Raw genomic sequence first — 12,934 nt, 5'->3', positions numbered from 1 at the left:
ACGCGTCCCGAGTGTCGCAGGGGCGGATCAGGAGGGCGGGGCGATGGGAGAGGAGGAGACGTGATCGGAGGGCCAGATGGGTGTTGCCCTAGTGATCCAGAAGGGTCTACTGAAGTGACCCAGTCTCTGTAGTATTCGGGCAGTAAAGCCGAGCAACAGCATTTTTTAGGAAAAAAACAAAAACAAAACCAAAAACTGGAAGGCCTTTCGGCTACAGTGACGCGGAACGTATTTTTGGCCAGAAACCGAAAGAAGAAGTCGGAAGTGACGTCGCGGTCAAAACAAGCCGGGGTTTGGGGGCCTGCTGTGAATCTGTGGCTGCAGATGGAAAGGCCCGACTCGCTGTCGGCTGTCGAAGGTAGTCGCGAGGCCCTGCGGTCCCGCCCAGTCGCCCCTCGCCCCTGTTCCCCTGACTTTCTCTCCGTGGGTGAACCAGCGTTTCCTCCCGCGGTCCTTGAGCTGTGCTGGGATTTTTCGGGCAGAATTGGCGGGTGGCGACCGAGCGGATTTCTCTTCCTACAGGTGTCCCCTCCAGGGAGCTTCTGTCTTGGGACGCTGGGACACCTGTCGCCTGTGAGGCATCATTCATTTTCATAGCGCCTTCCTTTCCTTGTAGGACAACTTCAGGATGAGGAAGAACCGGGGGGGCTCCTGTTACTAGGATCCACTGCGGGCTAGCACAGTCGCCCAGCGTGTCTCTCCCTTCATCCCTGGGCTCTGTCGGATCGAGGTGATCCTAGGCCATACCTCTTTTTCTCTCCGCCTCCTACTCTTGATCATGTTTCCCCTCTCCTTCTCCTAGCCTTCAAAATCCTAGCTTAACCAGTCAATTTGGCTCTTCTTCTATAGAGCCGTGGCAAGACAGCGTTCTGTTTTCACTTACTTCTTTCCCAGGTTCTCCGCTCAAAGGCCGGTAGTTCCATTCCGTCTATAAACCCTGATTTATGACATGGAAGATGTTTAGAGCTAGAAAGAGTATTAGAGATGTCTGCTTGAACCACCCACATTGTATAGATTAATAAAATGAGTTTCAGAAAACGTATGTGATTTTTCTTTCCAGGGTTGCACAGCTAGTTGTTAGTGACGTTGAACATGCAAAGCCAAATCTAATTAGCAAGCCTTTGTTGAGCATCTTGCAGGGTCATTTCAGGATAGAAAAGAATATAAAAAACGATGTTCGTATTCAAATCGGAAAACACTTCTGGAACACCTGGTAGAATCAGGCTCTGCTTGTGTGCAAAGATTAGTAAGAGTGTTCTCCATCTTAGAAAAGTTTTCAGTTTCTTTGGAATAAGTGGAAACTTTCAAGAGAATAATAAATACTAAAAATAGAAATAAATGCAGTGTGCCAGGAGAGCTCAGGGGATTGCATCTAGGCCAGCTCTGGGTAGGAGTCTGTGGGAAATGCTTCTTCCCTCAGGAAGCATAGTTCACATCTTGCAATACATTTTTAAAGCCCTCTTCATTGCAGTTCTATCCCTCTTTGAATCACAGCTCATTTCTTTTCTGGTTTCCTTCTTTCCTTTTGCTAAAGGATATTAACTTTGTTACCTGTTACTTTCTTACTATTATTATTATTATTACTACTACTGCTATTTGTTATTTCTTCACCTCTTGTCCCTTGGAATTTTGGATTAGTTTAGTGCTGCTGCTTATTTTAGTGGTCAGGGTGCTCTATCCAAAGAGCTGCATAGGTCCTTCATAATGTATAAGTTCCCTTTTTCTTTTCTCTACATAGGAAATAACAGTTAACTACCCTCACTACTCAGAGGATTGTTTTAAGGATCAATCTTGGAAAATGTTTTAAAACTGAAAATAGTAGTTACCTATAAATGTATGGTTTGTCAACCTCTGCTCCACTGTAATCCTAATGCATTTTTCTTTTTAAACTCCAATTTCTTTTTAAAGATTTTATTTATTTATTTGACTGACAGAGATCACAGGTAGGCAGAGAGGCAAGCAGAGAGAGAGGAGGAAGCAGGCTCCCCACCGAGCAGAGAGCCGGATGCGGGGCTCGATCCCAGGACCCTGGGACCATGACCCGAGCTGAAGGCAGAGGCTTGAACCCACTGAGCCACCCAGGCGCCCCTTAAATTCCAATTTTTAAAAATCCTGCATCCTCTTGAAATTTCTAAGAGGCAGTAAACCCTAACATGAAAAGATTTAACTAGATGTTTTAATTTTCTTCTCCCTGTCTCAGGGATTACATGCATAGGGTATTGATAATCTTGAAATTCTTCATTTTTTTAGAATCAATTTTAGGTACAATAATGAAATTCTCTTGAAATTATATTAAGGTTCATAGGGGAGTGCCAGTGATTACTAAAAACTCATTATAAAACAGTAGCAGATGATTCTATAACAGTGTGCTTACAATCTATGCTTTGAGAGTTTGCATTTATTGAATTTATGTCTTAATTATCTGTATTTGAAAAAAGTCATTTCTTATTTATACTTTATTATTTCTTAATACTTGTTATAAAAATGAGATCTAAAAATTATAGCTTGATCCTAATGTCCTAGAGATAATAAAGTACAGGAAGCCAATCTATAATCTATGATTTCTATAGTAACAGTTTTCATAAAAACCCATTTTAAGTTACTAATAGTTGAACTGCACAAAAACTGATAAATAAATATATCTTCAACTTATCCAAGAATCACAGGTGTTCTAGATACTAATAGACATGGGTACAACATGAGTTCTATCTTAAACTATCAAACTCAGAGCCATTCATAAGTATAGCATGTTAAAAGGTGAACTACAGGTGAGAGTTTAAAGTTTTCACATCAAAGTGTTTTACATGAAAGTTTTTCAAATGAAAATGTTTTAGCCATTTTAATTTATGAAATGAAGTCTTGGCACTTTAACATTAGAAGGTGGTTTAAAGAATCTAGCAATCAGTGAAAGGATCACTGACTTGATCTATGAAAATAAGAAATGTCAAATTTTTGAGAAAAAAAAATGCTATTAGGAATTTTTTACAATGTTTTGTCCCAGTAGGAACTAGCTTCTTTCCACCTTGATGAAGTGCCTCCAAGTCCTCTTTGGGCTTTTGCAGTAGCAGGAATTTGGGGTAGTTCTGGAGGCTGGGAAGTCTAAGATCAAGGTGGCAGCATGGTTTTGTGCTGGTGAGGGCACTCTTCCTGGTTCACAGCTGCCATCTGCTTGGTCTGTTCTAACTTGGTGAAAGAGCATGAAAGTTTCTTTTCATTGTTACCTTCATCTTCTGTTCATTTGGCAGTGTTCAAGAATAGGAAAGGGGAGAAAGAGAAAAATGTTGAAACCTAGTGATAAAAGTGAGAATGTTACTGTATTTCATTTAGTCTTTACCAAGATCCCATGAGGTTAATGATGACACCTCCATTTTACAGGTGAGATTGAGGCTTAGAGAGGTTGAGTAATGCATAGGTGCACATAGCTAGTAAGTGACGAAGCTTAAATTCATACCCAGGTGTCTGCCTCTGAACATTGTATGCTTACTATTAGCACACTACTACTACTATGTGTCAGTGCCTATAAGAGCACTCTTTGCTTATTTTGTGTACTTTAGCTAAGTTGATATGATATTTTTAATTTTTTTCTTTCAGATTTTTTAATAGCTGAATTCCAAGAACACAGTGGATACCAATCCTATAAAACAAAGAGGAAATCATGAAGAAATGTTTTAATTATTGAAACTACAGTTGAAATCATGGCTACATCAGCAAATCTGGATATTGGAGCCCAGCTGATAGTGGAAGAGTGCCCCAACAGTTACAGTCTAGCTGGCATGCCAGACATTAAAATAGAACATCAGCTGGACTCAAATGCAGAAGAAGGATCCGCTCAGGGTGTTGCCATGGGAATGAAATTCATATTACCTAACCGATTTGATATGAACGTGTGTTCTCGATTTGTGAAGTCCTTAAATGAAGAGGATAGTAAAAACATTCAAGATCAGGTTAACTCTGACCTGGAAGTGGCATCTGTCCTATTTAAAGGTTGAAAGTTATGGTATAAATATCTGCATTTGTTTTTGTTTATTTTGTTTTTTGGTTTTTGGTTTTTTTTCCTTTCTTGATCATGAGATTGTGAGTTTGGAAGTCATACTTTAATATTATTTGAAAGTCATACTTTAATATAATTTTCTAGAACCTCACCAAAACCAAAACTAAATAATTTCATGTTATTTGATCTCTATAAGTATATGTTGATTTTTTAAAATTTTTCTTGCTTGACCTTTGTTTATTTACAAGTTCAAGTTTCTTATTGTACTCTTTAAAATGACAGGAGAAAGAAATTATTTGTGCCTTTTAAGAAATGAATTACCTTACTATTCCCTATTCCACAAATATTTGATTGGCATCTCCTTCCCATAGTTTAATGCATTGATGTTTTCTTCATATTGTAGACTTACTTTTACAACAATCTATTGAATAAAAAAACTAATCTCAGAATAAAATCACTCAAGATTAATACAGATTTTTTCTGGAACTCCCACTGTGATAATGCAGAATTTTTACAGCAAAGAATAGTATCACTTGAGAAACAGTTGAAGATCTACCTCATGTATTTCTTTTTTAATGTAAACGTTGACATAGAATTTTGAAATGCTTTGTCATTAAAATATTATTTTAACGTGTTTAAATTTATTTTACTTAGCTGAATGCAATATCCATACATCTCCTTCCCCGGGAATTCAAGTAAGACATGTCTATACTCCCTCTACAACAAAGCACTTCTCACCAATTAAACAGTCAACTACTTTGACCAACAAACACAGAGGAAATGAGGTCTCAACCACACCTCTATTAGCAAATTGTAAGTATATCCCAGTAATGTATTAAAATATTCTTATTACTAACAATGCTTTCAAGAGTTTGGCTTTGAAGCATTTTCTTTAAATGCATATTTTATTTTGGAAAGCTTAAGTAATGTCTTGATAGTTCTAGTTATTTAAAAATTTTTTCACAGTATTACCACATAATCAAATATTTCATGTTATATATTTGTTAAGAACAAATACAGATTTTTTTAAAAAGGTTTTATTTATTTATTAGAGAGAGCACACACAAGTAGGGGGAGCAGGAAAAGGAGAAGCGGACTGTCTGCTGAATAGGGAGCCCAATGCGGGACTCAATCCAGGACCCCAGAGTATGACCTGAGCTGAAGACAGATGCTTAACGGACTGAACCACCCAGGCACCCCAAGAACAAATACAGATTTTAATACAGACTTTATATAGGTTTATATAAATACAGGTTTATATTTGTTTATACACATACAGATTTTATACAAGTTTTCACTATTTATTTATTTTTTTAAAGAGAAAGAGTTGGGGAGGGGAGAGGCAGGGAGAGAGGGAGAGAGAGAATCTTGTAAGCAGGCTCCATGCCCAGCACAGAGCTGTCACTGGGCTCTATCTCAGGACCCTGAGATCGTGACCTGAGCAGAAATCAAGAGTTGAACACTTAACGACTGAGCCACCCAGGTGCCCCTACAGATTTTCATTCTTTTTTTTTAAGATTTTATTTATTTGACAGAGAGAGAGAGATCACAAGTAGGCAGAGAGAGGGGGGGAAGCAGGCTCCCTGCTGAACAGAGAGCCTGATGCTCCCAGGACCCTGGGATCAGGACCTGAGCTGAAAGCAGAGGCTTAACCCTCTGAACCACCCAGGCGCCCTCAGGTTTTCATTCTTAAAACCTTTATAGTCTTACTGTAACAAACAATTTGTCATTCTGAACTTTGACCACACTAAGACATTGTGAGTGTTTTTCTGTTCTTGGAGTGCTGGGAGTGCACAATTAATCATTTATTCAAGGTCACACAGCTAATTAGTCACAACTAGGTCTGAATTCAGAATTTTTTTTTAAATATTTTATTTATTTATTTCACAGACAGAGATCACAAGTCAGACAGAGATCACAAGTAGGCAGAGAGGCAGGCAGAGAGGTGGGGGAAGCAGGCTCCCTGCCGAGCAGAGGGCCCGATGCAGGGATCAGGATCCAGGATCATCACCTGAGCCAAAGGCAGAGGCTTTAACCCACTGAGCCACCCAGGTGCCCCTGAATTCAAGAATTTACTCTTGAAGTCATTTTTTCATTTACTACCTTACTCCAAAGTTAAGAAAAACCCATGGAGTCTTGAAATAATGATATTTGGGATTTCAGAGGACTTAATCAATAAAAAGACAAAAGGTATGTCTTTGTGTGTTTTAGATCAAACATCCTTACAAGTTTGGATACTGAGTTAGCATTTTAAAAATTAAATACCTAAGCCATCTCTTTGATTGATGGGATCATTAGCAGTTTGCATTGCTAATAGTTGATCATAACAGTTTGTGTATTCATTGATAACAATACTTTGCAGATGTCAGAATTGTCTTAAACATACATCAATTCTCAGGTACAAAATAGCTACTTGTAATGTTAGGATGTATGTGTGTGTGTGTGTGTGTGTGTGTGTGTGTGTGTGTGTGTGTATGTATATATATATATTTTTTAAGATTTTATTTAGTTATTTGACAGAGATCTCAAGTAGGCAGGCAGAGAGAGGAGGAAGCAGGCTCCCCACTGAGCAGATAGCCTGATGCGGGGCTTGATCCCAGGATCCCGGGCTCATGACCCAAACTGAAGGCAGACGCTTTAACCCCCTGAGCCACCCAGGCACCCCTTTAGGATATATTTTAAGTTAAATTTTTTTAAACAATAAAATGAGAGGGGTTTTTTTAGAAAAAAGAATTGCTGCACAAATATGAATGACATAACGAAAGCGTACTCTCTAGGTAGGAAAACATGAAGCTCTTTGTGGTATCTTTTCAGCTTTATCTGTTCATCAGTTGGCTGCTCAGGGAGAGATGCTCTACCTAGCTACTCGGATTGAACAAGGTAATAGCCTGTTTTTTTAACTGCTTAAAACATATTTAATTGGATTTATTAGATTTTTGTTGTTTTATTTTAATATAGGAAAGTATAAAGACAAAAAACAGTAGTTGTATAATCTCATCAGGCACATAACTCCATAGGTAGTAAAAAAAATAAAGTACTACAAAGTACAAAAGTTACAGCCTCCCTTACCACCTTTTCCCCAGAAGTAAACATTATAAATTTCTTATGATTCCAGGAAACTCTTTTATTTTATTTTTATTTTTTTAAAGATTTTATATATTTATTTGACAGACAGAGATCACAAGTAGGCAGAGAGAGTAGGCAGGCGGGGTTTGGGGGTGGGAAGCAGGCTTCCTGCTGAGCAGGGAGCCCAATGTGGGCTTGATCCCAGGACCCCGAGATCATGACCTGAGCCAAAGGCAGAGGCTTAACCCACTGAGCCACCCAGGTGCCCCGTCAGGAAACTCTTTTAGAGAACAGTCCTGTTTATTTTTAGGGTTATGTGTGAAAACATGCATTTACTTTTTGGTATGTACACAAGAGGGAAAATATTCTCACACTGCATTGCACTTTTTTCACTTAATTGGAGATCTTTCCATATGAGCACATAAAGATTTATTTCTTTTTATTTCTCTCTCTTTTTTTAAGGATTTTCTTTATTTATTTTGAAAGAGAGAGAGCATAAGCAGAGGGGAGGGTCAGAGGGAGAAGGAGAAGCAGACTCCCTGCTAAGCGGGAGCCACCCCCCTACCAGACAGGACTCGATCCCAGGACCCTGGGATTATGACTTGAGCCAAAGGCAGATGCTTAACCAGCTGAGTCACCCAGCTGCCCCCTATTTCATTCTTTTTTTTTTTTTTTAAGATTTTATTTATTTATTTGACTGACAGAGATCACATGTAGGCAAAAAGACAGGCAGAGAGAGAAGGGGAAGCAGGCTCCCCACTGAGCAGAAAGCCCGATGTGGGGCTTGATGCCAGGACCCTGAGATCATGATCTGAGCCGAAGGCAGAGGCTTTAACACACTGAGCCACCCAGGTGCCCCTATTTCATTCTTTTTAATAGGTCCATAGTTTTGCACTATATTGCTACATACATACATAGTGTATTTTTATTTTTTAACCAGTCTCTTTGGTGATGGTTGATTGCAGTTTCTCGGTATTAAGTAACATTACATTCCTGTTGGCATTCTTTTTATGTATAGTATAAGTTCCTACAAGTTTATTTGCTGTGTCAAAAGGTATATGGATTTTTTTGCTTTTACATATATTGCCAGGTATTTGTCCTGTCCTCACTCCGGAGTTACAGTTTGTATTTCCCCATAACCTCAGTGACACAAAGTATTATCAGATTTTAATCTTTGCTAATCTCATGGGTGAAAAATGGTATCACACACTGGTTTTGTTTAGATTTTTTGAATCAGGGTCTATTTAGGCTCTTTTGTATGTTAACTGCTTGATATATACTGATTTATATGATCTCATCTAAATTTTAAAAATTCATTTTTTGTTTTTTATGTTGCATATGTTTTTTTTAACCAGTCATCTTCCTTTGATTCTAATGTTTTCAACAGAAGTTTAACATTCCGTAGTGGTAAATTTATTTTTTTCCTTGTAACTTCTGAGTTTTATATCCTTCTTCAAAAGGCTGTTCTACTTCAAGATTATAAATAATGGAGGAACACCTTTGCTTATTAGTTAATTAACTTAGCTAATTAAACACGTGGAAGAAGAAAAAGTTAATGGTACAAACTCACATAATAGGACAGCAAAGAAGTGAGCAGGAAGTGAACCTCATCAAGTAGTATAATCCACCTTTTAGAATGCCAGTATTTTCATAATGATATTAATAGATGGTTGTTAAATTAGATTACAAAAATTCTTTTTCTTTTAAATAGAAAATGTTATCAATCACACAGATGAAGAAGGATTTACTCCTTTGATGTGGGCTGCAGCACACGGGCAAATAGCTGTGGTAGAGTTTCTACTTCAAAATGTAAGGAAACTGCCTCGGAAAATGTGTACATATAGTTACTTAAGTCTTGAGTAAAGATTTTGTATCTCCAGCCAACTAGATGTAATGGTAGAGGATCCAAAAAAGTTTTGCACGCTTTTTGTATTCTTGTGAAACGTGGATCTAGTTGGGCAGATAAGACTAATCATACATGAAACAGCAAGAGAGAATCTCATGCCTGGCTCCCTCAGAGTGCAGTGGGAACAAAAGAATGATCAGCATTGTAGGAGAAGCTTCATGGGGGAGATGTAACTTAACTCCATAGTGGAAGGATAGTTAGCTTCAAAATAGAGGGAGGAAGTAAGGCCTCCAGACAACCGTGATAATAAGGACATCCGTGAGTAGAAGTTTGCATTATTAAGTGAAGAACATTACTTGGCCTAAGTACTGAACTATAATTCTCATTGACAGAAATAACAATATTCTTATTTAAATGAATTGAAAAGTCTTTTATCTCTCCTTGCCACTCCAGGGTGCTGATCCCCAGCTTTTAGGAAAAGGTCGAGAAAGTGCACTCTCATTGGCCTGTAGTAAAGGCTACACAGATATTGTCAAAATGCTGCTTGATTGTGGAGTTGATGTAAATGAATATGATTGGGTGAGTCTATAGTACTGATTTTTAAAATACTGTGATAAATCCTAGGAATTATTAAGTTTGGAGAGACATAAAAAATTTTACTAGACATTTGGAAAAAATAGCTAATTAAACATGTAGAAGAAAAAGTTAATGGTATGAACTCAGTTATTCTGATTTAAATATTCTTCACAAAATATGAAAATTGCAAAAAAAAAATTGCCTTAAACAACTTTTACATACCGTTTTTAGTAAAACATCTCACAGCAACATTAAGTTATTCCACTCTTGCTCACCTTGAAAAACTAAATCACCTTTTCCTTTGCAGAATGGAGGGACACCTTTGCTTTATGCTGTACATGGAAATCATGTTAAATGTGTAAAAATGCTCTTAGGTAAGCCAATGAAAGTGATATTTAGAAAATACCATGTGAGGACTTTAATTTTTAACAAGCTGGCTGCCCTGGTGTTACTCAAGAGAATGACTAACTATTATTAAATATTAACTCTGCTGAAGCACCCGCAGCCACAGAGCTGCTCATGGGAGAAGCAGCTCTGTCCTGCAGCACACCTGTGCTTCGAACATTTGTCCCTGTTGCTTCCTCTTGAGGATCATGTCTGAATTCATCATTGTTTTCCTGTCCACAGTGTCTATGGGCATAAGTTTTGTCTAAGGTTGTTGATGAGTTTCATCTGTTAGCAAGGACCCCTATTTGTTTGAGGCATCCAACCCCTGACCCGCCAAAGTGAATTCTGTGCACTCTTTGCTGAAGATCTGTCCTGTCGTTTGCACTGAGCCGGCACAGACAAACATACCTACATTTTCATTTTATTTATGCAGATTTTTCTGTTTTGGTACAGAAAATGGAGCTGACCCAACCATTGAAACTGACTCTGGGTATAATTCTATGGATTTAGCTGTAGCCTTGGGCTATAGAAGTGGTAAGTATTTTTATTTTTTAAGATTTTATTTATTTATCTGACAGAGATCAGAAGTAGGCAGAGGGCAGGCAGAGAGAGAGGAAGGGAAGCAGGCTCCCCGCTGAGCAGAGAGCCCGATGCGGGGCTCAATCTTAGGACCCTGGGATCATGACCCGAGCTGAAGGCAGAGGCTTTAACCCACTGAGCCACCCAGGTGCCCCTCAGGTTTTATTTTAATTAGTAAAACTCTGTAAACAGTACAGACTAGTGGACTAAACTGTTTTCATGATTTGTAGTCTTAAATATGGCATGTTATCCTAACTCCTGGCAGTAACTTTTAACTGTGGGCAAAATCAACAAATTCTTACAAAGTCTGGAAATGAGTTTGTTACTATTAATTGACACCAAAAAAAATACTTTATTGCAAGAGTATACACCTATTTACAGACAAGAGTTGTTTAACCTTTTTTTAAGCAAATTACTTATAAAATGCTTTATAGTTGCCCTTTCTCTGTTCCTTAGAACACACCTTGTATGAGAATAGAATCCAGGAACTTGGACGATCACTAAGTCAGTGACAGGCTAAGTTTTAAGTGCACTAAGTAGGGTATTACAATCTTACCATCCTCAGAAAATGGGTATATCCTCAGAATAGGAGTATATCCTATATCCTCCTCAGTATACTGAGAGTATATCCTCAGAATGGGAGGAATAACTTTATTTTATTTTACTTTTTAGTATTTTTTAAAGATTTTATTTATTTATTTATTTATTTGACAGAGAGAGAGAGCTGTCACAAGTAGGCAGAGAGGCAGGGAGAGAGGGAGAAGCAGGTTCCCTGCCGGGTAGAGAGCCCAATTCGGGGCTTGATCCCAGGATCCTGGGATCATGGCTGATCATGATCTGCCGAAGGCAGTGGCTTAACCCACTGAGCCACCAAGGTGCCCTGAAATAACTTTATTTTAAGGAAAAGTTGATGTTAAGATGAATTTGACAGTTCTGTGTAAAATTTTATGATCAACATGCTGTGGTCTTGATAACTTGTCTGTTCCAGTTCAACAGGTCATTGAGTCACATTTACTGAAGCTGCTTCAGAATATCAAGGAATAGACATAGTCATCAGGAAGTGTTATCTGCCCTTCCATTTACTTTTCAGCTCTTATAAATGATAGTTTTGTTTACTTATAAATTTTTACCTCAGTTGCAAAATTTACTGGTTTTAGTAAGTTTTAATATTCCTCTGAATAATTCACTGGTTTATAATAAAATTAATGTTGATGCTTTTTTATAAATGTGTTTTACTGCATATTTAAAATTATAAATTAATGTTTTGTGGCATGTAAATTTTTATGGTACAGATAGTTATCTGTCTTCGTATCAAGTGCTGTAATTTAACATTTTCAAAAATTATTCTACCCTGTTCATCTTCACTGTTGTATTAACTCATTGACTTCACACAGGTTTGCTATAAATCTAAAGGAAAAAAATTTGTTTTTGTTGAATTTAAAAATGCACAGTGTGATTGTTTACAAAATTATGTTATAAATAAAGTACTTTTTCTGTTAGTTTGCATGGTAGTATTTTTTTAATTTTTAAAATTAACATAATGTATTATTAGCCCCAGGGGTACAGGTCTGTGAATCACCAGATTTACACACTTCACAGCATTCACCATAGCACATACCTTCCCCAATGTCCATAATCTACCCCGCCATCCCCGACAACTCTCAGTTTGTTTTGAGATTAAGAGTCTCTTATGGGGGGCACCTGGGTGGCTCAGTGGGTTAAGCCGCTGCCTTCAGCTCAGGTCATGATCTCAGGGTCCTGGGATCAAGCCCTGCATCAGGTTCTCTGCTCAGCAGGGAGCCTGCTTCCTTCTCTCTTTCTCTCTACCTGCCTCTCTGCCTGCTTGTGATCTCTCTCTGTCAAATAAATTAATAAAATCTAAAAAAAAAAAAAAAGAGTCTCTTATGGTTTGTTTCCCTCCCGATCCCATCTTGTTTCATTTATTCCTTTCCTACCCCCCAAATCTCCCACGTTGCCTCTCAACTTTCCCAAATCAGGGAGATCATACAATAGTTGTCTTTCTCTGATTGACTTATTTTGCTCAGCATAATACCCTCTAGTTCCATCCATGTCGTCGCAAATGGCAAGATTTCATTTCTTTTTATGGCTGCATAGTATTCCATTGTATATATATATACCGCATCTTCTTTTTCCATTCACCTGTTGATGGACATCTAGGTTCTTTCCATAGTTTGGCTATTGTGGACATTGCTGCTATAAACATTGAGGTGCAAGTGCCCCTTTGGATCACTACATTTGTATCTTTAGGGTAAAGGTTTTTTTTTTTTTTTTTTCCCCCAGTAGATTAAAATTGATTACTTTGGGATTTTTAGTTTAACCTTCTGTCCTGCCAGGACACTGCATTAGATCAAACAATATAATTAAAATAAATCAAATATAAGTCAATCAACAAAGACTTAATTGTCATTTTTAGAAATATATTTAGAATATTTTTCTCTTGTAAATAAGTTTTTCAGGAGGAAACATTA

General features: G+C 37.8%; 1 protein-coding gene across 1 annotated transcript; it reads left to right on the top strand.

Moving 5' to 3' along the window:
- The first annotated feature begins 30 nt into the window (after window positions 1–30).
- Window positions 31–11,944, top strand: ANKRA2 (ankyrin repeat family A member 2). Its single transcript, XM_059175232.1, has 9 exons — window positions 31–358; window positions 3,592–3,984; window positions 4,646–4,804; window positions 6,806–6,871; window positions 8,769–8,866; window positions 9,357–9,482; window positions 9,787–9,853; window positions 10,320–10,400; window positions 11,434–11,944. Exons 2-9 carry the CDS (start codon window positions 3,696–3,698, stop codon window positions 11,487–11,489), a joined length of 942 nt encoding a protein of 313 aa, XP_059031215.1. The 5' UTR covers window positions 31–358; window positions 3,592–3,695; the 3' UTR covers window positions 11,490–11,944.
- Window positions 11,945–12,934: the final 990 nt, after the last annotated feature.

Source organism: Mustela lutreola, chromosome 5, assembly GCF_030435805.1.
Source record: "Mustela lutreola isolate mMusLut2 chromosome 5, mMusLut2.pri, whole genome shotgun sequence".
Taxonomy (NCBI): Eukaryota; Metazoa; Chordata; class Mammalia; order Carnivora; family Mustelidae; genus Mustela; species Mustela lutreola.
The sequence above is the reverse complement of the archived record's forward strand: the minus strand, read 5'-3'. Positions and strand labels throughout refer to the sequence as shown.